General features: G+C 43.9%; 1 protein-coding gene across 3 annotated transcripts; it reads right to left on the bottom strand.

The window, feature by feature from the left end:
- Positions 1-72: 72 nt before the first annotated feature.
- Positions 73-27,275, bottom strand: RNF185 (ring finger protein 185). 3 transcript variants are annotated; one of them, XM_038762911.1, is made up of 7 exons: positions 27,186-27,275; positions 14,952-15,178; positions 11,351-11,369; positions 9,968-10,080; positions 9,272-9,326; positions 5,566-5,683; positions 73-2,635 (listed from the first exon to the last, which is right to left on the bottom strand). In XM_038762911.1, the coding sequence occupies exons 2-7, from the start codon at positions 15,125-15,127 to the stop codon at positions 2,538-2,540; spliced, it is 579 nt and encodes a 192-aa protein (XP_038618839.1). In that variant the 5' UTR covers positions 15,128-15,178; positions 27,186-27,275; the 3' UTR covers positions 73-2,537. The 3 variants fall into 3 exon arrangements, with proteins under 3 accessions (XP_038618839.1, XP_038618841.1, XP_038618840.1); XM_038762913.1 differs by lacking the exon at positions 27,186-27,275 and adding an exon at positions 27,026-27,056; XM_038762912.1 differs by lacking the exon at positions 27,186-27,275 and adding an exon at positions 23,515-23,535.
- Between the last annotated feature and the right edge of the window lie 609 nt (positions 27,276-27,884).

The following is a 27,884-nucleotide window of genomic DNA, read 5'->3' as shown; positions in this document are numbered from 1 at the left end:
TTTGATCGGTCAGGGATTTCCATTCCTCCTCATCCACCCGCCTACCACGCAAAAAGTCTACACTTCGCAGACTCAATGTAAAACCATTTTTTATTCTAAATCAAATCACTTTCACAACAGTGAAAATTAGTGACCAATAAACGTGTCTCACTGTACATAATGTCATTGTCTAACTGTGACTGGGCACAGTCCTAATACAAAGACATGGAAGGGGGAGAACGCAAAAAGCACACCCAGAGTCATTGTATCCATTTTTAAAAGAATATAAGTTGAAGATAAATTGATTGCTAGGGAAATACGGATCCCATCACTTCAGCCTGTGGACCTCTGATGAAATGCGGTCCCACCAGGGCTGCCATCAAAGGAAAGTTAAACTATCTACAATTAAAAACAAAATGACAACAAAGCCAGACTTCGATAGCCCATTCTTGGGATGCAGCGGCCTGTGTTGCCTTTGTACTCTCTCTGCCTTGTTTATATGAAGAATCAAAATGGGTAAGCTTCCTAGTCAGATCCTTACCCTCACCACTCCTCTAAATATTCCACTTTCTGTGCTAAGAGAAAGAAATAATTAAAAAAAAAATTTAGGTTGGCTGATGCATACTCATTCTTTTCTCACTACACTAGATGGGGACACTGCCCAGCTATTTACCCTCGCAGCTGAAAGATGGTCATCAAAGACTAAAAACTAGACTTTTTAGCTTGTAATTAATACTCCATTGTTGATCCAGTAAACGTAAAGACTTCTTTATTTTAAGTCTCAAATCCTGGGCTCCGTTTTTAGAAGGTCCTCAAAGAACAGCCGTTCCTTCCACTTAACGCAGACTCATTTGGCTTGTGTGAAAAATCCTTCAGGAGCTACTTAAGGCAGCGTTTCCCTTTTCTGAAATAAGCACGGGGTACTGCTTGTAAACTGCTCTCAGAGGACTCTTTCAAAGGAAGATCATGGAAGATCTAGCAAGAGGGAGAAAAAGGTTTTCAAAGGAAGAAATCCCCTTCTTTCAATCCAAAATGCACTCTGGCATTCAGATAAAAGCCCTAATGAGATGCTATGCCAAATAGTCAAAACCCACCTAGCACCAAGCTATTTTCCAGATCACATTTCAAAAACAAATAAAAATTGATATTTAAAAAGTGAAACACTTCCAAGACCGAGGGAAGGAAGGGAAATTGATGTCCTTTTGCTAAGGAATGCTTCATGTCTCAGGAGGAATCATAGGCTATCCACTGTGGAGTCATGTGTTGTACTGCATGCACTAGAAAGACAATGGACACAACACTTTCAAAAATATACAACAAAGTAATATTAGAACAAATTAGTCAAAACTTGAGCATGTTACAGACTTCTGCACCAACTTGGAATCACCTGATTCAGGCTCACCAGGGCTATCTTCCCTACCTTCCTAAGATTTCCCTTTTTTGGTAATTTATACATTTATCTTTTGTAGCCTTGGTTGACATAGCTGCCCTTACTGAGAGAGGGCAGGACAGAGGCGGCAATGAGCTTCTCCTAGAAGTTACTCCAATAATGATTTCTGCTTAGAGAGAACTGGATTTTTTTTTCCTGGTTAGCTGAAAATATTTGAAGTGTGCAGTGAGTTAAAAAAACAAAATATCAGAAAACCCAAGTCCCCCCGCATCCCTCTTAAGGAGGTTTAGTGGGTCCGAAAAGGTTTTTTTTCAGTGGGTGCAGGAGTCCAGACAGCCATGCTGGAAAAATAAGACAAGTGCAATTTTAATTCTTGGTGAAAGCAGATTCAAGCAGTTGGGATATTCATGAGAAAAGTCACATGCACTTTTAAACCAAAAGATTATATTGCATAAACCCAGTGGAGATTCTTTTCTTTAGGGCCATAGAGCCCCGCACCGTCCAGACACAAATACAATCTTCGGGCATTATGTTATTAGATCATTTCAGGCTGATTTCTTTGAACCATGGGGAAGTTCCCAAGATAAGGCAAAGGACACTAAGGGCCCACACACTTCACCCTATTCTTCTAAGGAAGGGCAGGGAGGAGGATAGTGGAATGCTGATATCTGGAGCTAGGTTCCTCTTTGGGAAGTGTCTGTAAAAGATGCCACTTTATAGTCAGAAAGTGTTTGACTTAAATGAAATAAAGTTCCGATAAATACCATTTGGTCCACCTCTCTGCTTTTGGGATAGTACATCCAGGTGCAAATGCACTGTAGTTATCTTCTCTTCCCCACTTTATACTCACTTTGAGTTCATCTGGCCTGAACTGTTTGGCACGGGATTTCAAAGTGTCACTCTCCTAAGAGTGAAAATGAATGCCAATGTCCAATGATGCGGTTGGATGCTACCAAAGACTGAACCGAGATGTACTCCTCACCGCTACTTAGTTCCGAAGCTTTGATGCAGGAAGCAAAATTCCTCACTGTGTTGCCAACAACACTGATTCCTGGAAATTGTGATTAGCTAGGAAGCCAGACACTAAGAGGTTTTTAAAAAGTGTGGGAGTGGCTGTAACCAGTTCAGAGGCCCTGCAATCCTCAAAAACACAGGGCACGGGAAACCGTTATGCAATCAATAGCCAGAACATGATCACCAGAGCCACAAACAGGAAAAGCCGAGACAGGAACTGCTCATCAACGTATTGGGGAGTCCCTGGAACGGCTGAAAAAAACAGGAGAAAGAGAAGTTGAGTAATCTTATTGTCAATACAAACAGAAGATACACACGATTTTTTTCCCATATTCAGTCAACTGCGCTAGTTGCAGGTATCAACTTATACCGTTCTCTCCCACGTGCTTATACAGTGCTCTGTACACAGAAAGTGCTCATTAAATAGGTTTGATTGATTGATGAAGTTTACCACTGAATGGACTAGAAGTTACTGGCATAGGATTTGAACCTACTCTCTGCTTCAAAAAATCCTGTCATACGGAGTTTCATATCCTGAATTTCATTTGGTGCGAGGCAAGTCAAAATTGCAAAAATATGAGTCCTAGATAATCTGGCATTGCAGGGCAGTTATGGTGGGCAAAAAAAAAAATCACTGATGGCTCTTAACCAAACATATATCAATCAATCGTATTTATTGAGCGCTTACTATGTGCAGAGCACTGTACTAAGTGCTTGGGAAGTACAAGTTGGCAACAGAACTTTCATGATATGTGCCTTTCACAATATGTTTTGGACAGAATGCTCCAGGGGGAATTAGGGTTCCAGAAAAAGTGCATCGATCTGCCTGGATAGAATGCAAGGCAACATCAGGATAAAAGGCAAGCGTACTACGATGATGATGATGGCATTTATTAAACGCTTACTATGTGCAAAGCACTGTTCTAAGCGTTGGGGTGGTTACAAGGTGATCAGGTTGTCCCACAGGGGGCTCACAGTCTTAATCCCCATTTTACAGATGAGGTAACTGAGGCACAGAGAAATTAAGTGACTTGCCCAAAGTCACACAGCTGACAATTGGCAGAGCTGGGATTCAAACCCATGAACTCTGACTCCAAAGCCCATGCACTTTCCACTGAGCCACGCTGCTTCTCCATAACACGCACAAACACCAATTATTCTTTAACTTGGGGAGAGTCAACCACGCAACCCCATGTTTGAGAAAGAGAACTGACTGCACACTGTAGTCCTTCATGCTAAAAGAAGACATCCTGAATGGTGAAAACCAAACATATACTGTGTGAAGTGTGAAAACTTCCTCAAATTATCCACCAATTGCATTTATCGAGTGCTTCCTGTGTGCAGAACACTGTACTAAGTGCTTGGGAGAGTACAAAAGAACAGAGTTGGTAAAGGAGTTCCCTGCCCAAAGTCACATTGCTGACAGTTGGCGGAGCCGGGATTTGAACCCATGACCTCTGACTCCAAAGCCCAGGCTCTTTTCCACTGAGCCACGCTGCTTCTCTATAATAATAATGATGGTATTTTATTTTGTTAATATATTTTATTTTGTTGTCTGTCTCCTCCCCCTCCCCATCCCCCCGCCTTACCTCCTTCCCCTCCCCATCCCCCCGCCTTACCTCCTTCCCCTCCCCACAGCACCTGTATATGTTTGTACATATTTATTACTCTATTTTATTTGTACATATTTACTATTCTATTTATTTTATTCTGTTCATATGTTTTATTTTGTTGTCTGTCTCCCCCTTCTAGACTGTGAGGCCACTGTTGGGTAGGGACCGTCTCTATATGTTGCCAACTTGTACTTCCCAAGCGCTTAGTACAGTGCTCTGCACACGGTAAGCGCTCAATAAATACGATTGAATGAATGAATGAATGCCCACAATGAGTTTACAGTCCAGAGGTGGAGACAGACATTTAATATAAATAAATTACCGATATGGACATAAGTGCTGTGGTGCTGAGGGAGGGGTGAATAAAGGAAGCAAATCCAAGTGCAAGGGTGACGCAGAAGGGAGCTGCCATCGACGGTGACATTGTTTCAGACAAGTTGCTGCATTGATCTGGATATGACTGTCAAAGAGCTTAATCCACTAATCACCTCCAATCTGGGGCTCCTGCCTGGAACTTATTATTTAAAGGGGTTTGAATGACGTAGACTCCTGCTGAGCGCCTCACCACCAACTAAACAATTCCAAACCCCCACGAATGCACATCAGGGAACACAAAAGACTTCTAGACTTTCTAGACTGTGAGCCCGCTGTTGGGTAGGGACCATCTCCATATGTTGCCAACTTGTACTTCCCAAGCGCTTAGTACAGTGCTCTGCACACAGTAAGCGCTCAATAAATACGATTGATATATTGATTGATTGATTGATTGATACTGAGCAGGTCCTTTCCAAAGGCCTGGAAAATCTGTATGGGTTCTTCAACTCTAATAATAATTGATAATGGTAATTGTGGTATTTTTTAGCACTAGTAGTTGCCAAGCACTGTACTAAGCACTGGGGTAGATATAATAATAATAATAATGATAGTAACAATGGTAATAATAATGGTATTTGTTAAGCGCAGCATGGCTCAATGGAAAGAGCATGGGTTTGGGAGTCAGAGGTCATGAGTTCTAATCCTGCCTCCACCACTTGTCTGCTGTGTGACTTTGGGCAAGTCACTTAACTTCTCTGTGTCTCAGTTACCTCATCTGTAAAATGGGGATGAAGACTGTGAGCCCCACGTGGGACAACCTGATTACCTTGTACCTCCCCCAGGGCTCAGAGCAGTGCTTGGCACATAGTAAGCACTTAACAAATACCATCATTATTATTATTATATTACTATTATGTGCCAAGCACTGTTCTAAGCGCTGGAGGAGATAGAAAGTTGAAATGACCTGTAGCTCTCAGTGTGAGGTCACTGTCTAAAAGTGATTCAACTGGTTTCAATGAGGGACGAAGGGAATAGCAAAATTAATGACACAAGCAGCTACTTATGAAGCTCCAAGATTTATCTTTGTCATTCACCCAGGACGGGTAGTGAACTAAATACTGTTGGGACTTCCCAAGGCAGGCAGAGAAGCCACGCTTACAACAGACTAGTAATTAGAAAGCCATCAGTAAGTAGGAAAAGGCTGGTTATCTGGACAGGAACACCGAACAGAATGTTCTCAAAGCAGAACCTTACCTGGAGGAGGCCGCCCATCATTTATGTTGAATGCTGTGGCGAATATCCCAAAGGGAAATGCCCCAATTCCAAAGGACATCTGGAAACCGCCATCTCCAAAACCAAAGCCTTGGAATCCCTATGTAGAAGGAACGAAAAAAACAAACTTAGGAGTAGAAATAAACACAGTCCGCTACCAGTTGGCAATCGTTCACGTGCAATAGTGGCTTAAAACTAAACTGTTAACTCAAATTCTCTTCGTCCCATAGTGAGTACAAAGATAACATGAACAACCTGACATTTTTGCTCACATCCACACAAAGCCTGCTACACGAGGGCTGCTATAAGTCAGACTTATCAGAAAGATCAGTCCTTCTCTGCATCATTGAGAAAGACTCCAATTAGGAAAACATGAAGGGGTGGGCAGGGAAATGAACAGTTTGGTCAACAAACAAAAAAAAAGCGCTTCGCGCAAGGTGGTGGAATATTCTCCACCCGTTTCACCACCACAAACACCAGTTGATACACTTTAGGCCCGGAGCATCATTTCTTACTTGCTTTAACTGTCTGTCACTTTCAACTCGCTCACCTCAGGCACCTGAGTGGGTTGCTGCACCACCAGAGAGTGACTGAGCAAAGCCAGAAACCGGAGAATTATGAAGTACAGAATAATTGAAAGTTGTTCAGACCGTATGGTCATCAAGCGCTTAGTACAGTGCTCGGCACACAGTAAGCACTCAAGAAATACGATTGAATGGATGAATGAAAGTATGTTCAAGGCTAAAAAACAACTGCTAGGAGCAAAAGGAGAAGGAGAGCCCTTCCCAAGGCCAAGATAAAATGATAGGAGCAATGAAAGAGGCAACTGGGGAAAAAGAAACTCTAAGGAAATCAGATTTGGTTCCTCTTAAACACATCATACAGTAGACTGCCTAAGTAAGCACACTGTTGACATAAAAGTCCCTGCCTGAACTGCTGATTCTGTAAGGATACACAAAGGAACTCCCCTTCTGCCTACCAGCTATTTGTCCTCTTGTTCAGTGAAGCAACATGGTCTAGGAAAAGGATCCCAGACCAGGAAGCCAAAGGATCTGGGTTCTAATCCCTGCTCTGCCACTTGCCTGCTGTGTGACTATGGGGAAGTCACTTCACTCCTCTGGGCTTTGGTTTCCTTATCTGTAAAATGGGGATTGACTATCTGTTTTCCCTCCCCCTTAGACATTGAGCTCCATGTGAGAAAGGAACAGGGACCGTGTCTACCTACTCTGTTGGACTGTACTCTCTCAAGCACATAGTACAGTGCTCTGCATCCAGTAAGCGCTCAAAAAATACCACTGAGGATGATGATGACTGTGTCCAGCCTGATTACTTTGTATCTGCCCCAGCTCTGGGCACACAGGGGCTTAAAAATAATAATAATAATATTAGAAATTCCTTAATAAGGAAAGTATCCATTTCTTTTCCAAAACCAATCTAGGTGTCATTCGCAACTGCTCAGTCTCTTTCGGCTTCCATTCAGCCAACTTCTTAATCCAGCCAGTTTTTCTTCCAAAACATTTCCCGATCCACTCTTACTCTCTACCTCAAAGGCCACTTCTCCAGTTCAATCATTCATCGAATTACAATTACTCCTAAACTGACCTCCTCACTGGTCTCCCGGCTTCCAGCTACTGCTTATTTTGGTCCATTCACCTCACTGCTGCCCCACTGGTTTTCCACCAGTTTTCTCCATTTTACATATTGGCTCTTTGCACTTTCTACTCCCCAGTTCACACTCTTTACTCCTCCCTAATTCTCTGTTTCACTTTACCCAGCTCTTAGTTTTCCAGTCTCTGAACTTTTGTCCATGCTGTTCAATCAGTCTGGAACTCTCTAGCCCTTCAAATCCGTCAGACCCCAGCCCTCCCCATCTTCCTAAAATAATAATAATAATAATGATGGCATTCGTTAAGCGCTTACTATGTGCGATGCACTGTTCTAAGTGCTGAATCCCACCTCCCCCAGGAAGCCTTCCTCAATTAATTCCCAATACCCAAAATTGAATCACCCCTAGCACTTAGGTAACTGTACCCACCCTCTTATATAGTTACACGTATTCAATTGTGCGTTCATTTATTTATTATTCTAGTATTTAATAATAATAATAATGATGGTATTTGTTAAGCGCTTACTATGTGCAAAGCACTGTTTTAAGCGCTGGGGGGATACAAGGTGATCAGGTTGTCCCACGGGGGGCTCGCACTCTTAATCCCCATTTTACAGATGAGGGAACTGAGGCGCAGAGAAGTTAAGTGACTTGCCCAAAGTCACACAGCTGACAGGTGGCGGAGTCGGAATTTGAACCCATGACCTGTGACTCCAAAGCCTATGCTCTTTCCACTTAGCCACGCTGCTTCTTTAATCCTGGCATATTCATTTTACTCCCTATCTGAACCTTGTTCTTTTTATCACACCAGCTATTTGTAAATATTTTGTACGCCTCTCCCATTAGATTAAAGGCAGGTAGGCAGAGAACGTGTCTTTTAATAATTACGGCTTAAACTCAGTGCTTACTGTACGTTAGAGTAGACAAAAGGTTCTGAGCTCAAACATTTCCTCCCAACCCCTTACTTCAGTTGTACCTTCCCAAATGCTCAGTGCACTTAGTAGGCACTTAAGTAGCCTTAACATCTCTACTACTATTGCTGAGATGTCCAAGCCCTCAGCACTGAACACAGCAAGTGCTCAATAAATATGACTGATTGATGTCCAGAACTGGCAGTGTAGAGGCACCAAATTCCTCTAGGGACTAGCCACACCTCTAAAGGTCCACTGGCTGATTTAATAAGAGGGCAACTCTCCAGGGAATCAGGGCAGCCAGCTCCTGTCTCTTCAATGCAGAAAGGTCGCTAATCAGTCCAGGAGGACTGCTTATTTGAAATAGAGGCACATCAGTGCTCTGGGGAGAGGAGGCGGCATTACATTGGAAAAGGCAATTATTTCATCAGGAGCTATTTCATGTGAGGAAGGCTCAATGCAGCTTCTTCCCACCTTTACCAGAGAAAATCTACAAATGGTATTGGAACACCTCTGCCTGACCCTGATAAACTTTGAGAGGTGCAGAGTGCAAATAAATAATAACAATTATTATAATGGTGGTATTTGTTAAGCGCTTACTATGTGCCAAGCACTGTTCTAAGCACTGGGGGAGATACAAGGTAATCAGGTTATCCCAAGTGGGGCTCACAGTCTTAATCCCCATTTTACAGATGAGGTAACTAAGGCACAGAGAAGTTAAGTGACTTGCCCAAAGTCACACAGCTGACAGGTGGCGGAGGCAGGATTAGAACCCATGACCTCTGATTCCCAAGCCCGTGCTGAGAACGTTGCTGCTGTGACTGTTGCTTTGAACTCTCCCAAGCACTTAGTACATTGCTCTGAACACAGTGCTCAATAAATACGACTGCATGAATGAATGTATATGTACAGTGCACCCACAAGTCGAATGAGAGCCAAGACTAATGATTCCAAATGGGTTCTGGGAATTCTTCTGGGGAGTGAAAAGGCTTCCAATGGCAAAAGAGGCTAGGGTGTGGAGAAGGCTCAGAGACTGAGAGAGACAGGCAGGATACGAAGCAAGACCTTCAGGGGGTCCGAAATACACAAAGCTGAGAACCCAATGGTGGGATTTCCCCAGAGAGTCTTCTGCCACTCTAGTTTCCCAGATTCAACTCTTTTTTTTCCTTACCCCTCTGTTCTCTGGCTCAGGTCTCTGTCCCTGAGGTCGAGGAGGAGTCTTCTCTCTGCAGAAGAAAAATGGTCTAAGTCCTGACACAGCAGAAAGCAATTGGCTTAGATAATGCTTTGCATTTATGTACATCGTTTATATGCTCTAGTTCCTCCTATCTACAATTTAGTATCTGTCCCCCTCTAAATACTGGAAGCTTCTTGAGGGTAGGGATCATGTCTATTAACTGTGTTGTATTCTCCCAAGTGCTTAGTTCAGTGCAATGATACAGTAGGGGCTCAATATATACTACTGATTAATAGATTTGCTCTCCTCAGGTGAGAGACTGTGACTAGCACCTAACTGTAATTTTCTCCACCCTAATACAAAAAGAATCATTGCCCACACATCGATTATTCATAGCACTGAAATATCACCTCTCTCCCAGTTTAGCCCTGACATTTCTGTCAAGGCTTGCCTTTCACCTCAAATTAAAGATTATTCCCTAGGGAGAAGTTGGGGATGGGAGGAGGGGGGTGGTGGTGATGTGTGTGTGTGTGTGTGCATGTGTTCCAAAGGCCAAATGGGGGAATGTGCAACTAAAGGAAGAAAGGGAGAGTTGGAAGAGTTGGAACTGCAGACAGACAGGATATGTGACGTATATAGAGTTTATGTCCAAAGATGGAAGAAAGATGTATACTCCTTCAAATCTCTTACCTGGGATCCTGTTGACCAGTACTGCCTCTTCCATAAAGTGGGATTACTTTATCTCGACTGATTCCTGCTTTGCATACTGGACACACCTGTCTGTTTGGTCTAGTCTCCAACCACTAGAAATCACATGAAGAAATATCAGGCTTGGAGTAGGGGCGGGAGGGGGTGTGTGGCAAAACAGCAAAGCATATTTGAATGAAACAGTGCAACTTCCAAGCCACAGAAGAGAATTCTTCAACTCTTTATAGCCTAGTAGATGGCTTCAGTGTCACCCCAGACTCCCACCCATGAGAAGCCTGGAACTTGTTCGGCAGGGGAATGTAGTCTTGGCCCACGTTTAAAGAAAGGGTGAGAACTGGAGAACATCAAGATGACGGAAGAAATTCTAACAGGAACATTTAATTCCATTCCTAGGTTCTCTCCAAACATTTTTCTTTGTTTCAGCTTCTTTAATGACCTCTCCCTTTTAACGTCAGATGTACTTTTGGACACTCCACTTGGAAGTGAGCCCCTTCTGAGCCCCTTCCTTCCTCTCCCCCTCGTCCCCCTCTCCATCCCCCCATCTTACCTCCTTCCCTTCCCCACAGCACCTGTATATATGTATATATGGTTGTACATATTTATTACTCGATTTATTTATTTATTTATTTTACTTGTACATATCTATCCTATTTATTTTATTTTGTTGGTATGTTTGGTTTTGTTCTCTGTCTCCCCCTTTTAGACTGTGAGCCCACTGTTGGGTAGGGACTGTCTCTATGTGTTGCCAATTTGTACTTCCCAAGCGCTTAGTACAGTGCTCTGCACATAGTAAGTGCTCAATAAATACGATTGATGATGATGATGATGACGAAGTGGATTTTTCCTTCCTTTTGACCACTGATCCCTTTTTAAGCTCTTAGCAGGCCTACCCCAGGAAACCCTATTAGGGTAGAAGGGAGCAATGAGATTATGTTGTATTCCCTTTGCCTTGGGTAGAACTACTGCAAAATCCACATTAAGAAGATGATCTATTGCTCTTGATGTATTTATTAGAGTCAGAGCCTTAAAGATCTGCATGGCATTTGGATTATAGAATGTGGTGAACATTAATTGCTCTGTATATGCACTGACATTTAAAAAAGGCCTTTCCTTAATATCTTTAGAATATTCAGGGTAAAACTTAGAGGCATTTAGAGCTCATTTAACATTTTCCTTTCTTAGAAAAAGCTGAATACCAAATAACTGCTCAACTCTGATGTAACGGTTGTCACAGACAGACCCAGAAAGAAAAAAAAAACCAACAAGAAGGGAAGACTGCCATTTCTGACAAAGTCCCCAGGGGCTCAGGAAGTCATTGTGCAATAGGAGCTGATGAAAGGCAAAGTAAAATGAAATACATCTTACCTGATGTAAACAAGGCCAACTGCAGTTGTCCCCAAGGTGAATAATCACAGGACACAGAGAAAAGGGAAAAAAAATATTTCCATTACTAGAAACACTTAAAATGGTACAAGTCCAGAGCAGTTTGGGAGCAGCAGAGCTGAAAATCAAATCCTGTGCTGTCAGGTCATCGACTTTATTTTAAAAGCAACTATCTTTACATTGTGTTTGAGAGTTCGGCTTAATTGTCACTGGCCAGCCCATCGACTGAAAAGAACTGCAAGTCTGATCATCTTGTATCCGCTGCGGTGCTTGGTACAGTGCTAGGCACATAGTAAGCCCTTGACAAATACTATGATTAAGTCAAACAATTCCTGTGATCCTAAAAGCCCCAGTTACCAAAAATTCCAATTCCAGACATTCTAAGGCGGATCACATGTACGGGATTAGGTGAAATTGCATCAAGAGAGGGGGAAATCAGTGCTATCAGTGTCCTGCATAGGAAAGTAACTTTAAGGCAGTCACCGGTATCATGGAGTGAAGCAGGGATTATCCTACATCAGCAGAGGGCAAGCATTTCAGCACAAGGGCCACTTACCAGATATCAGGGGCTGACGTAGACCAATCAATCAATCAATCAATGGTATTTACTGAGTGCTGACGGTGTGCAGAGCCTGTTCTAAATGCTTGGGAGAGTACAATACAACAGAGTTGGTAGGCACACCTACTGCCCACAAGGAGTTTACAGCTTAGAGGGTCACTGATGAGGAGCACAAAGAAGAAGTGCAACCACTTCTGTCCATGGTGGCTGCTTTCTGGCTCACATCCAGCTGCAGATACAGTCAGTAACCCCTACCCATTGTTGTTCTCAGGATTGGGGCGTGCAGGGAGTGGGTTGGGGGCGGAGCAGCTGGATTTTGGCCGTGGGAGTTGCCAGAGGCCGAAGGTCTTGACTCTGAACCTGTTTAGAGGTTCAGATCTGACTCAGTGGTTGTATTCTGCCTACTCCCTGACCCTTCCCTGCCATTTTAAGCAGCATGGCATAGAGGATAGTGCACGAGCCTGGGAGCCAGAAGGTCGTGGATTCTAAACCCAGCTCACCCACTTGTCTGCTGTGTGGCCTTGGGCAAGTCACTTCACTTCTCTGTGCAGGACAAGGATTGTGTCCAACCCAATTTGCTTATATCCACCCCAGAGCTTAGTACAGTTCCTGGCACATAATAAATGCTTAACAAATACCACCATTATTATTATTATTAATATTATTATTATTAAGCCCAGATTCTCTTAGGGGGAGTCTTTAGTGGCTCTAAAGTCATTAAAAGATTTTTAAAAAATATTCTGAAAATTTGCTTATATCCACCCCAGAGCTTAGTACAGTTCCTGGCACATAATAAATGCTTAATAAATACCACAATTATTATTATTACTACTACTAGTAGTAGTAGTAGTAGTAGTAGTAGTAGCAGCAGCAGTAGTAGTAGTAGTAGTAGTGGTAGTAGTAGTAGTAGTAGTAGTATTAAGCTCAGATTCTCTTAGGGGAAGTCTTTAGTGGCTCTAAAGTCATTAAAAGATTTTAAAAAATATTCTGAAAGCAAACTAGAAGAAACTTGACTAGTGGGCACTATTGACCCCTGAATGGTCTCCATGATTGGTAGCAACAGCACGTAATTTATCTCTTCAGAAACTGCACAAACCCAATGGCAACCTCCCAAATCTAGCACAGCACTGCTTAGCGTTTGCAACGAATGGGCCAAGTCCCTGCTGGGGAGCTTGTTTTCCTCCATGATGAAAGGCTGGAAGAACATGTTTTCCAGCCTCGATCAATCTGAAACCTATCCAACTGCCTTCCCTAAGCGTGGATCAACGCAACCAGGAACAAGCTCTAAAATGTCAGCGCAGTCTAGATATTCAGGTGGAATTGAGAATATTGAGGCTGTTAACTGGCTCCATGCCACTTTCCAGCTTGATGGGCAATGATACGTGCTTAGTAGAGTGCTAAGTGCTAAATCATCATCATCATCATCAATCGTATTTATTGAGCGCTTACTATGTGCAGAGCACTGTACTAAGCGCTTGGGAAGTACAAATTGGCAACACATAGAGACTGTCCCTACCCAACAGTGGGCTCACAGTCTAAAAGGGGGAGACAGAGAACAAAACCAAACATACCAACAAAATAAAATAAATAGGATAGATATGTACAAGTAAAATAAATAAATAAATAGAGTAATAAATATGTACAACCATATATACATATATACAGGTGCTGAGGGGAAGGGAAGGAGGTAAGATGGGGGGATGGAGAGGGGGACGAGGGGGAGAGGAAGGAAGGGGCTCAGTCTGGGAAGGCCTCCTGTAAGCGCTCAATAAATACAACTGAATGAATTTGTGTGAAATCTATATGCCCGGATTTTAGAGATGAGAGGAAAAGCAAAAATTGGCTTAATTCCCACCCTAGTCTCTTTTGCCAGCATAGAAACACCTGCTTAAAGCAGGTGATGTTTTCTTTGTACATTTTGACTTCTAGATGTTCAAATCACACAAACTAACTCTGCGCACAATCAATGGTATTTATTGAGTTTTTATTGTTTGCAGAGCACTGTACTAGGTGCTTGGGAGAGTATACTACAGTAGAGTTGGTTGTTACATTCTCTGCCCACAACAAGCTGACAGTCTGGAGGGGGAGACAGATATTAATTTTAAAAAATAATGTGTAAGATATAATTTATAGATATGTACTTAAGTGCTCTGCAAACACAAAACCTCCTGGAGGTCCCTCATATTTTATCCCCGAACTAGCCTTGGTTGGTCAGACCAAGCTGAGCCGGTAGCGTTAAGAACGCACTGCCGTCTAATAGACCTGCATTTGGAAAAGACCGCCTAGGGAATAATGCTTTACTCCCTGTGGTTTGGAAGGGAAAGGACAAATGCAGGTTCATTCCTCTCAGGGTTCTGGCTTGCGCACTGATTCGTCATCTTTCTCTGCCTACTGGAATGGCAGAACCTTAAGCTACAAAAAACAACTGCCTTGTGAGGTAAAGGCTGAGTGATGACAACGAAGGCCTGTGGGGAGGATGAAAAGGACTGTAAGCCTGCCAGCTGACCAGAGGACACCAGTAAGGGTCTGAGAACAGATCGAGCTAAAACTCTACTCTGAAATGAAAAAATGTTGGTCTCATGGTGGACCCTGCGATGGAGAGAAGCAGCTTAACCTTGCCAGGACAGAAGTGGGGAATGTACCTACTAAGAGTATACATTAAGAATGGGTCCGTTCTTAACGTAAGAAAGCCCGCAGAGATCTGACACGCATAATTTTCTGTTCTTTTGGGGGATTAGTTACAGTAATCCCGAGAACTCCTCAAACCAATTACGGATGGCTGACTTTTCCTGGACAACTCACCGAGAGGTTGAGGCTGCCATATGGGATAGATGGCTTAGTACAACGCTCTGCACACAGTAAGCACTCAATAAATATGATTGAATGAATAGATATGATCCAGTACCCTAGAGATTCTCAGAGTGGTAGACGACCTTTCGCCTGCCACCTTTCCTAAACACACCTAGAGTATCTTCCTCCTACTCCCATTGTTCTGATTTGGTTAAGAAAGTGCAAATTACTCACCAGAAGAGATGTCCACATAGGCTGATAACCGCATCCTTGGCTGTGTCCAAACAGATGTTGCATTCAAAAGTACTGTCCTGATTACTGCTTTCTCCAGGACCGTTACTATTCCCACTGGTTCCACCTGTACTGGAGCTCTCAGGAGCTGTGGAAGTTGTGGGCCCTTTGCTTGCCATTCTCAGCCGTTCACGAAAATCCAAAGCAAAGAAAATCTCCCCGCTCGAACCCTGAAAGACAGTCAGATTTAGTCTGCCTAATTCCAAATCCTGCCACTTAGAGCACAGGGAGGTTCCAGGTTACCTAACTGCCTTTGGGATATACAGGTACCAGTTTGGGATTATAATTTAATATGGGCTGAGAGGGTGGAAAGACGAGTATGAAATCATGATCCACCCAGAGATGATCCTACTTTGCCGGCTAGTGACACTGAAGTATTTCCGAATAGGGACCCAGAACAGCACGGGAAGTCTGTGACCAAAACAGAACTCCTTCTCTTCACACCCAAACCCTGTCCCTCCCATGTCTTTCCCATCACTGTAGACAGCACCACCACCATCTCCATCTCACGAGCCTATGACCTTGGCATTATTCTCGACTCATCTCTCTCATTCAACCCACATATTTAACCTATCTCCAAACCTTTTCCTTTCCATCCAAACTGATCCAAGCACAGATCCAAGCACAGATCCAAGCACAGATCCAAGACCTATCCCACTTTGTGTCCTCCCTCAGTCTTTCTGCTGTCCTCCCTGCCTCCTATCTCTCCCAACTCCAGTCCATACTTCACTCTGCTGCCAGGATTAATTAAAAAAAAATCAGTCCACATTTTTCCACTCAAGATCCTCCAGTGGTTGCCCTTCCACCATCGCATCAAACAGAAACCTTTACCATTAACTTTAAAGCACTCAATCACCTTGCCCCCTTCTATCTTACCTCGCTGATTTCCTACCACAATCCTGCACATTCACTTCATTCTTTTAACACCAACCTAGCCCACATACTCTGCTCCTATTGCCAACCTACTCATCGTACCTCAATCGTGACTGTCTTGCCACCAACCCCTTGTCCACATCCTCTCTCTGGCCTTGAACTATCTCCCCCTTCATTATCTGTTAAACAATCACTCTCCCCATCTTCAAACTCTTATTAAAATCACATCTCCTCCAAGAGGCCTTCCCCAGTTAAACCCTTATTTCTCCTACTTCCTCTCCCTTCTGCATCGCCCTTGCACTTGGATTGGCATCCTTTATTCACTCCACTCTCCGCCCCACAGCACTTATGTACACATCCATAATTTATTTTAAATTTTGTCTCCCCCTGCCCCCCGTAAGCTTATTGTGGGCAGGGAACCTGTCTGCCAACTGTTACATTGCACTGCCCCAAGCACTTAGTACAGTGCTCTACACACAGTAAGCACTCAATAAATATGATTAATTGAATTTTCACATAATATTAACAGACCTGGACAAAGGATTTCAGTATATATTTCTGGGCCAGTCTGCTCAGGCATAGGACTTACAACTCGGGAGAAAAATTTACAACTATGTTGTCTGATGCCTAACTGGGACCCAAGCCTCCCCAACCCCTATTCCCAAAATCCAGGTGCCTATGTATCTTCCTCCTCGAGCAATACACACCTTAATGAGCAATATTTCCTACAAACTACGGAGAAGTTAAGTGACTTGCCCTAGGTTACCCAGCCACCTGCTGCTGTGTGACCTTGAGAAAGTCATTTAACTTCTCTGGATCTCAGTTATCCCATCTGTACAATGGATATCAAAACTAAGTCCCCACATGGGACACGGAGTGTGTCCATCTTGATTATCCTGTATCTATCCCAGTGCTTAGTACAGTGCTTGGCACATAGTAAGTGCTAAACAAATTCCATTAAAAAACCCCAAAACAAACCTGCCCCCAAAACTGAACAACTGAAAGACAGGGCCGACAATCAAATTTTGCACCACCACCAACCCGAAAATCTTTAGGAAAGAAAATGAGGCTCCATCTGAAACAACTAAAAGTACAATACTTACCAAGACCTTTAAAGAAGGCCTACAAGCAGCACAGGATGTGGAAAATGACGGAAAAAAATCTTAACCCCCTTCCTCTACTTTGTTCATTCTAAACATCTGATTCACAGTTTCAAAAGCAATGGCTCCGGGGCTAATGAGCATCCCTCACCAAAGACAGTGGCAGAATGACTCCCTCAAGAAGAGGAGACCAATTTCTACAATGCTTTTTCACTCAGTTACATCATTTTGCATGATGTCCCAAAAGGACACCTAGACACTTCCTTTTCGTGGTGCCTTCAAACCTCGGGCTCCACCACCTGACTCTTCCCACCACCGTGACTGTTTCCTCCAATGCGCAAAACCATTTAGAAGACATTTTCCCTAAAGATCATTACAGTCTAATTCACATTCAATATATGATATCCCCGCCCCTGCCAGACACACACCATGTAAATATACTGCTGATGAAAATTTCTAGGTTGATGCCAGGCTCAAATTGCCTTTACTTACACAGACAATAAGGGTCTTGCCAAAAAGTGTGTCTGCCTCTTCGGGACCTGAGAGGCTAAAATTAGGCTGACTACTTACACAGGCCTCGGGTTTAGGACTGGAGGAAGAGAAAGGGGATGCCCTATAGCCTGAGGCCAAAATTTGTTGTTTTATTTTTGATTAAGGTGATCAGTTGCACTGAGCCACCCACACTCAGGTTTCCAGTCTCCACACATTGTGAGACAACTGTTGAGGGTAATCAGTGCAATCTGTAGTCCAGAAATGGAAAAACTCTGAAAAACTCTGGGAGACCTACTCAGCAGATGTATCTACCAGTGGTGAGGTGGGTGGGAGGGTACTGGAAGTAGTTATATATAGTATTAAGCGCTTACTGTGTGCAGAACGCTAAGCACTGGGGAAAAAAATAAATAGGGAAGAGTTCAACATGGTCCCTGGCCCTCTAAGGGCTCATGATCTAAAAACTAGATGAGGTTTGATGTCAGATAAAGTACTACTTCATAAGTCACTGTTGAGAACACCACTTGTACTAGTGGTGCTCAGGGCTGGGGACTATACTTCTTCATTTATAAGTCCAAGTAAATAAAATAAGCAGTTGGATCATGCCCCAAAAAACCCAGATGCACATCAGATATAACTGAAATAAACAAGCCTCGGAGAGCCTGAGAGAAGCAGGAGTTGGGGAAAAGAGGGATTTTGTGCGTGGCTCAGTGGAAAGAGCCTGGGCTTTGGAGTCAGAGGTCATGGGTTCAAATCCTAGCTCTGCCAATTGTCAGCTGTGTGACTTTGGGCAAGTCACTTAACTTCTCTGGGCCTGTTACCTCATCTGGAAAATGGGGATTAAGACTGTGAGCCCCCCATAGGTCAACCTGATCACCTTGTACCCTCCCCAGTGCTTAGAACAGTGCTTTGCACATAGTAAGCGCTTAATAAATGTCATTATTATTATTATTATTAAATGAGTATTTTTTTAAACAAATAATTTTCAGATGACTCATCTCTATACTTTCCCTTCTCCCAGCTGTCCTCAGTTGTGAACTCAACAAAATACAAAAGCCACTTTAACCTAGGGAACTCATTCAGATCCTCTTCCCTAGCCCGAATTGGAACTGATTCCCAAAAAGAGAAAGGAGAGAGATCCAAACATCAAGACTGGTCCTCTGAAGTCTCCCAGCCATACCAAAATGATCACTTTCAAATTAACCTTCAACATTTAATCAATCAACTAATGAATGTTTAGTGTGCGTAAACCACTGTACTACCCAGTATTGGTTTATTGTTATGTTGTACTTTCCCAAGTGCTTAGTACAGTGCTCTGCATACAGTAAGTGCTCAACAAAAACGACAATGAACGAATGAACTTGGTAGCATATAATAGAATTGGGAATTTCTCTGTCATATTAAAGTAACCTTGGCTGCGGCCTCCACCTGGATTATTTTTCTATAAAAACACTCAGGTCATGTTTCCCCACTCCTCAAGAACCTTCCAGCTCCACATCAAACAGAACTCCTTACCATCAGCTTGATAGCACTCTCCCCCCGTTTAAAGCCTTATTGAAGGCACATCTCCTCCAGGAGGCCTTCCCTGACTAAGCCCTCCTTCCCTCTTCTCCCACTCCCTTCTGTGCCCCCTTGACGTGTCCCCTTTATTCATCCCTGCCCCCAGCCCTTAGGTATATATCTGTAATTTTATTCATTTATGTTAATTTCTGTCGACACCCCCATACTGTAAGCTCCTTGTGGGTGGGGAACATGTCTATTATATTGTTATATTGTACTCTCCCCAGAGCTTAGTACACTACTCTGCAAACAGTAAGCGCTCAATAAATACGCCTGACTGACTACCCCCAGCAAAATGCTCAGAAGGGACTTCGGTCACATGAATCTTGTTCCACCTCAGTTTTAAAAACTCAAACATTAATTCTCTTCCCTGAAGGGAGGAATGGACAAGAGATTTTGCCAAGCATCTCGAACCTGAACGTCTGTGACATTCATTTTTAAAACTAATATGAAATGTTTCTAACTTGTTTAATGGAGAGATGGCTGTAATGTCAAATGGGCAGAAAGGTACAGGCTTATGTTTGACGATTGGGAATGTCAGAAACATGCCTGACCTCTCAGATGACGATTTACAAAACAAAGAAAAAAAAGTTATTGACCTAAAAAAAAGTGGCATTTGTTAAGCGCTTTTACTATGTGCCAACCAATGTAATAAGCAATGGAATTGACAAAATATAAGCAGATAAAACACATTTCCTGCCCCACATGAGGGTCACTTGAATTAGTAAATCCTGGGACAAACCCAGCTCCCTCAAAACCCCAGAGAAGGTTAGGAATTTAAGAATATGTTTTAATACAATAAACTCATACCTGATTTTAAAAACTCCAGATTAAACACAAAATGAGATTATAAGGATTATGACATTTACAAATTTAGGTAATAAGAGAGATAAATAATTTTTTTAAAATCAAAGATCTTGGAAGTGTCCTTGATAATAACATACCTGGGAATTTCTTCCCTAGGATATTAGTGAAGCACTTTAGTGATATTCATTGGAGCCAGTCTACTCTGGGGGGAACAGATGAAGAGTTTGGGAGAATAGAAGGAAGACAGGAAGGAGAGGAAGAACGAGAAAGGGAAAAAGAGGGAAAGGGAAAAAAAAGCCGGAGACAGTGATGTTAAGTTTCATTTTGATATATTAGTGGTACTATATCTCATTCTTTCCTTACTCTTACTATTTATGAGTAATTTATAACTTGCCTGTCTCTTAGGAGCCAGGTCTTTAGCTCCTGGTGCAGGCTCTTCCAAATGCTTAGTACAGGGATCTGCCCAAGGAAGGTGGTCCATAAATAGAACTGACTGATTAAAGCTGAGTCTTATTAATGTCTAAAAAAGCCTCCATCCAAAACAGCAGGACTTGTAGACTGTCAGCCACTGTAGATTGTAAACTCCTTGTGGCCAAGGATCTTGTCTACCAACTTTATTATACTGTACTCTACCAAGTGTTTAGTTCAGTGTCCTGCACACTGTAAACTATCATTAAATACCACTGGTTGATGACACATATAGACGATCCAAAGACAATAGTCAGGTAAGCCTGACAATGTCAGGGTTCCTGGGTCAGGTTCTGGAATAGAAATACTTGTTCTACTTCCAAAAACACTGTGTCTGTCTGCTCTGAGCAACCACTGATAATCTCCACCCACAGTTAAGGGCAATTAGTCACACTTTAACCATCTCCATCCAACTAGGAGTCCATATACATAGGAGAAAGACTTAAATACAGGCCACCTCCTCCTCTGATATCAGGAGGCAGGGTGTGGTGCAGTGAGCAGGTGAGAACTGCTAGCCCAGTGAAGAGGAACGCTCAAGGATGTAGCAAAAATTCAGAGTCCGTACCAGCTCCGCTGCATTGATTTGGAAACAAAAGTATCAAATATCAAACTCTCCCAAGTTGGCTGGCTACTAAGCCAGCCACCATTAGCCACTGAGACACCAACAAATATTGTAGGTTTTTTTCCCCAGTGTTTTCATTTTTGCCCCCTGAGTGTATGCCCATAGGTTAGTCGGTGGAAAGGACACTGGGGCAGAAGCAAGACTTTTAGTACTAGGGTAGAACCAATAAATTTATGTGATCTTGAATAATTTCTGAGTCTTGTTCCTTATATATACAATGGAATAACAACATATACCTGCTCCCTCCCCAGGGAAGTTGTGAGAACAAAAGGATAATATGTGTGAAGCACTGTATACTCCTTAGTGTACATAAATTCAAGGGATTTATTATTGTAATCAAATTCTCTTCTTCCCTTCCACGGTTGTTAACGTAATTCAGTGAAAGATGTTAAGGAGGGAAAAAGGGATGATGGACAGGAAATATGAGATAATTAACACCATACCACGGCTTGGTTTACTGGAAAGAATTTGGGACTAAGAGTCAGAGGAACTTGATTCTAATCCTGACTCCGCCACTGACCCGCTATGACATCTTTGGCAAGTCACTTAATTTCTCTGAACCTAAGTTTCTTCATCTATAAAATGGGGATTCAATACCCATTCTCCCTCCTACTTAGAATGTGAGCCTCGTGTAGGACAGGGACCGTGCATGACCAGATTAATTTGTATCTACCCCTTTACTTGGTACAGTGTTTGGTACCTAGACACTGCTTAATACTACTAGTAATACTACTATTACTACTAATAATAAAATAGCCAAGTGCTCTGGCTTAAGGAAAATAGAAAAATAATTCTAGATCAGATTCCCTAAAAAATATCAAGTAGTAGTATTAACAGTATTTCTTAAGCACTTGTGTGTAGATCACTGTACTAAGTTCTAGGAAGAGTTGTACAAGTGGAAATTAAACACAGACTCTGTCCCTCAAAGGGCTCAAAAATATATGACTATAGGTAGGGGGTTGGTGGGGTGGCGGGGGAGAATGGAGATGGGAACATTGGGAGCAACGAAACACTAAAACTTTAAAACAGCATAACAGTAGTAGTAATAATATTTATTAAATGTTTGTATCAATCAGAGATGGGGAGAGTTTGCCCCTGAAACAAAAAGGATCTGTTAAAGAAGAGTTGGAGAAAGGAAATACAGAAGATTAAACATTTGCAAAAGCTCTAGGAAAGTACAAGTGTTGGAAAAACATTAGTTCTGGGGAGAGATTGGTTTTGGGAACCTGGGTGGCAACTTCTGTCCAGAATAAAAAGCAGATTAGGCTTTAAGAAAGGGTTCCAAGTGGGATGGGGCTTGGATGAGATAGGCAGGCAGGCTCAGAAAAATATAATTTTAAGTTTTTCCATTCCCACTTGGCAACTCTTGGCTCTTTTCTGCTTTGCTTGGAAGCTTTCAGGTCTTGTCGGAGACCTGGAATGAGCACAGCTGGATTGTACTGCACTCTCCCAAGTATTTAGTACAGTGCTCTGTTTACAGTAAGTGCTCAACAAATACCACTGATTGACTGATTAACTGAGACCAGTTCAAAGAGCAGTGACAGCAGAAACCCATGGTGGAATGACTCGCATTGCTGGCACTACTGAGGATCAGCAGAACATGAATTTCACTGATGCTGTCACAGGGTTAGAAGTAGATAAACTCTCGCCTTCTTTACCTCTTTCCTTTATATCTTCCTATTTTAATTCTAGTATGACTGTGCCAGTGAGAGGACTAAAACGCTAGTGTACAACATTTCTCTACATGACCAAAGTCAACTTTTTCTGGAATAGCAAAAGGACACTGCTCAATCAAGGATCATTATTTGAATGCATATTATCTTCTTCCCACAAAAGATGACTACATTGTAAAATCAACTTTACAAATCAATTGCTTTCATTTCATTCAAACAAAACAATGAATATAGATTAGTTATTTGCTGCTAGCTGTCAAATTATTCTCCAAGAATAGATACATTAGGTGAACAAAATAATTTCCAACTAGAACAATATAGGGACCTTCGAGATGAAATGGTGATGTAAACCCAGGGAGCAGTGTGGTGTAATGGATAAACCATGGGCCTTGGAGTCAGAGGACCTGGGTTCTAATCCTGGTTCCACCACTTGGCTGCTGTGTGACCTTGGGCAAGTCAGTTCATTTCTCTGGGCCGCAGTCACCCTCATCTGTAAAATGGGGATTGAGACTGTAAACCCCATGTGGGACATGGACTGAGTCCAACCTGGTTAGCTTGTACCTACCCTGGTGCTTAGCGCAGTGGCTGGTATACAGTAAGCTCCTAAACAACATTAATAAAAAAATGACAACAACATAAGGCAAAAAATGAAACATCTTGTTTACTAAAGTGCCAACTGTATTTCCTTGTTATATGGCATCAGGCAACTTGGGGATTAGGACAGAATGTGTTTGAAAAATGGAAGGGTGTCACTCTTTTTATCTTCTCTTTACAAATCCTCAGATATTCTGAACTGTCATTTCATTTTTGTTTTCAATCTTGGGTTGTACGACTATGTAGTTCAACTTAAGCTCACTCTGGACTAAAATTTCCACTTTAGAATGTCAGGTAATGGGGTTGGGAGGAATACATACTTTGTAAGACCTTCGGAATGCAATTTTTGGAATCAGTTTTCCAACTTCACCTCTACAAACAAGAAAGACGACCAGATTGCTTTTAAAAATTAAAGGCGAATGTCAGTGGCTTTAATGTCTTGAAATTATAAAGCAAAACATGCTTAAGTGCAATGTCAGCTGCAATTTAAAACATCCTGAAGATAAACTGAAAGCTTAAAACTAAAATGTTCACTTGGAGTCGATTGTGAAAGTTCTAATCCTACTCTCAAAAGGCCATTTATCGATCATACACATCTACTTTTAAATGCACCTTCCCCGATCAAATGTTTATGCTTCAGAGAGGATGAATTAGAAGAGACATCAAGTATATATGGATCAGCCTATCGATTATCACCTCCAGAACAGTGGTATGTCCAAAAGGTTCTGATTAAACCATTCAGACTCCGCTTAAAGGAAGGCCTACAGTTCTTTATTTCCTACGGGAGCTGAACTGGCTGCCAACGCCCCGGACGTGCCAAGTAGGTGCCAGTCTCTGCGTGAGCAGGGAGAGATTGCATCATGTCAGGGCTGCGTTTTCAGAAACCCAGGGTGCCCCGGACCCAGCTTCACCCGTTCATTCTTTTAATCGTATTTACTGAGTGCTTACTGTGTGCAAAGCACGGTACTAAGCACTTGGGAGAGTACAATATAACAGCCAACAGACATATTCCTGCCCACAGGAATCTGGAGGGGGAGACAGACATTAATATAAATAAACAGATAAGTAAATAAATTGCAGGTATATATGTCTCTCCAGGTCGGGTTTGGTGTTTGGGGGCTGTCCGGTCTCCCCTCCCCTCTGGCGGAGCCCAGTGCTGGGGGTTTTGCTGGATGGGGTCGTGTTTCCAGGGGAGGAATGGGGTGGTTGTCTCCCCCTCCAAGGCTGAACCCCCTAAAGTTTTTGACAACTCAGCAGGTCAGGAGCAGTGGCTACCAGGAAGTGGAGTCTCCGAGTTCTTCAACCACCAACAGGAGCCCGACCAACTGCTCAGAAATGCCACGTCCTCTTTCCCGTCGCCCTCCTCCTGGCAGGAGCCTGGATTTTCCCCCGGCCTGACCCAGCTCTTGCCCTTAGTTCTGCAACCCTCCCTCGCCCCGGCTACATCCGCGGCATAGTGGATAAAGCACAGGCCTAGGAGTCAGAAGGGTTCTAATCATCAATCGTATTTATTGAGCGCTTACTGTGTGCGGAGCACTGTACTAAGCACTTGGGAAGTACAAGTTGGCAACATATAGAGACGGTCCCTACCCAACAGTGGGCTCACAGAGAACACAACCAAACATACTAACAAAATAAAATAAATAGAATCCCTGCTCTGACACTTTCATTCATTCAATCGTATTTATTCATTCAATCGTATTTATTGAGCGCTCACTGTGCGCAGAGCACTGGACTAAGCGCTTGGGAAGTACAAGTTGGCAACAGAGACAGTCCCTACCCAACAGCGGGCTCACAGTCTAGAAGGGGGAGACAGAGAACAAAACAAAACATATTAACAAATAAAATAAATAGAATAAATATGTACAAATAAAATAAGAGTAATAAATATTAAGAGCTTACTATGAGCCAAGCACTACGGTGGACACAAGCCAATCAGGTTGGACGCAGGCTGTCATTCATTCAATCGTATTTATTGAGCGCTTACTGTGTGCAGAGCACTGGACTAAGCGCTTGAGAAGTACAAGTCGGCAACATATAGAGACGGTCCCTACCCAACAACGAGCTCACAGTAGAAGGGACTTGTCTGCTGTACGACCTTGGGAAAGTAACTTCACTTCCCTGTGCCTCAGTTCCCTCATCTGTAAAATGGGGGACACATGTATATATCTATAATTCTAGTTATTATTATTATTCTATTTATGTAAATTGATGTCTATTTACTTGTTCTGATGTGTCTCCCCGCCTCTAAACCGTAAGCCCTGTAAGCAGGAATTGTCTCTCTTTATTGCTGTATTGTACTTTCCAAGAGCTTTGTACAGTGCTCTGCACACAGTAAGAGCTCAATGAATTTGAGCCCCTTGTGGGACAGGGACTGTGCACAATCTGATTTGCTTGTATCCACCCCAGCGCTTAGTACAGTGCCTGGCACATCGAGAAGCAGTGTGGCTTAGTGGAAAGAGCATGGGCTTGGGAGTCAGAGGTCATGGGTTCTAATCCCAGCTTCGCCACTTGTCTGCTGTGTGACCTTAGGAAAGTACTTAATAACAATAATAATTTTGGTATTTAAGTGCTTACTATGTGCCAAGCACTGTTCTAAGCACTGGTGGGGGGGGATACAGGGTAAACCAGGTTGTCCCTCATGGGGCTCACTGTCTTCATCCTCATTTTACAGATGAGGGAACTGAGGCACAGAGAAGTGAAGTGACTTGCCCAAAGCCACACAGCTGACAAATGGCGGAGCCAGGATTAGAACTGTGACTTCTGATTCCCAAGCCCGGGCTCTTTTCATTGATCCATGCTCCTTCCCTTATCTGTAAAATGGGACTTAAAAGTGTGAGCCCCACAGGGGACAACCTGATTACCCTGTATCCACCCCAGCGCTTAGCACATAGTAAGAGCTTAACAAATACCACGAGAAGCAGCGTGGCTCAGTGGAAAGAGCATGGGCTTTGGAGTCTGAGGTCACAGGTTCAAATCCCGGCTCCGCCAACTGTCAGCTGTATGACTTTGTGCAAGTCACTTCACTTCTTTTGGCCTCAGTTACCTCATCTGTAAAATGGGGATGAAGACTGTGAGCCCCCCGTGGGACAACCTGATCACCTTGTAACCTCCCCAAGCAGCATGGCTCAGTAGAAAGAGCACGTGCTTTGGAGTCAGAGGTCATGGGTTCGAATCCCGACTCTGCCAATTGTCAGCTGTGTGATTTTGGGCAAGTCACTTCACTTCTCTGTGCCTCAGTTACCTCATCTGTAAAATGGGGCTTAAGACTGTGAGCCCCACGTGGGACAACCTTAATAAATGCCATCATTATTATTATTATTAGAACAGTGAATTGAACATAGTAAGCGCTTAATAAATGTCATTATTATTCATTCATTCACTCAATCGTATTTATTGAGCGCTTACTATGTGCAGAGCACTGTACTAAGCGCTTGGGAAGTACAAGCTGGTGACGTACACGATCCCTACCCAACAACGGGCTCACAGTCTAGAAGCGGGAGGCAGACAACAAAACATAAGCGCTTAGTCCAGTGCTCTGCACACAGTAAGCGCTCAATAAATACGGTTGAATGAATGAATGTAGACAGGCGTCAAAATCGTCAGAACAAATAGAATTGTTATAGTAAGCGCTTAACAGATACCATCATCGTCATCATCATGCTGATGTGCCCCAGCCCTGCTCCAGCTGTTGGCCGTCTCCGGTCCCTCGCCCATATTCATTCATTCATTCATTCATTCAATCGTACTTATTGAGCGCTTACTGAGTGCAGGGCACTGTACTAAGCGCTTGGGAAGGCCAAGTTGGCAACATATGGAGACGGTCCCTACCCAACAGCGGGCTCACAGTCATCTGGCGGCCCGGTCCTGGTCGGAGCCCACCTGAGGGGCCTGGGCGCGGCCTGGGGGGGGGGGTCACGGCGGGGGGTGACGGCGGTGGGGGGGTGACGGCGGGGGCTCTGGGGGTCCCTCCTCCGCGGCCTCCGCTCACCTGACGGTCCAAGGGCCGCACCCGGAACTTCGGCCTCAGGGCCCCGGGCCCAGTGCGCCTGCGCCGCCGCCCCACGCACCACCCGAAGGGGGACGGGCCTCACTGACTCACTGACTGACTGACGGGGGGCCGGGCCTCACTGACTGACTGACGGGGGGCCGGGCCTCACTGACTGACTGACGGGGGGCGGGCCTCACTGACTGACTGACAGGGGGCGGGCGTCACTGACTGACTGACAGGGGGCGGGCGTCACTGACTGACTGACTGACGGGGGCGGGCCTGACTGACTGACTGACGGGGGCTGGGCCTGACTGACTGACTGACTGACGGGGGGCCGAGCCTCACTGACTGTCTGACGGGGGGCGGGCCTCACTGACTGACTGACGGGGGGCGGGCCTCACTGACTGACTGACAGGGGGCGGGCCTGACTGACTGACTGACTGACGGGGGGCCGGGCCTCACCGACTGACTGACGAGTGCCAGGCCTGACTGACTGGCTGACAGGGGGCGGGCCTCACTGACTGACTGACAGGGGGCGGGCGTCACTGACTGACTGACTGACGGGGGCCGAGCCTCACTGACTGACTGACGGGGGGCCGGGCCTCACTGACTGACTGACGGGGGCTGGGCCTCACTGACTGACTGACAGGGGGCGGGCCTCACTGACTGACTGACGGACGGGGGGCCGGGCCTCACTGA

This window comes from Tachyglossus aculeatus, chromosome 21, assembly GCF_015852505.1.
Source record: "Tachyglossus aculeatus isolate mTacAcu1 chromosome 21, mTacAcu1.pri, whole genome shotgun sequence".
In the NCBI taxonomy this organism is placed as follows: Eukaryota; Metazoa; Chordata; class Mammalia; order Monotremata; family Tachyglossidae; genus Tachyglossus; species Tachyglossus aculeatus.
This window is presented reverse-complemented; position numbering and strand designations above follow the sequence as displayed.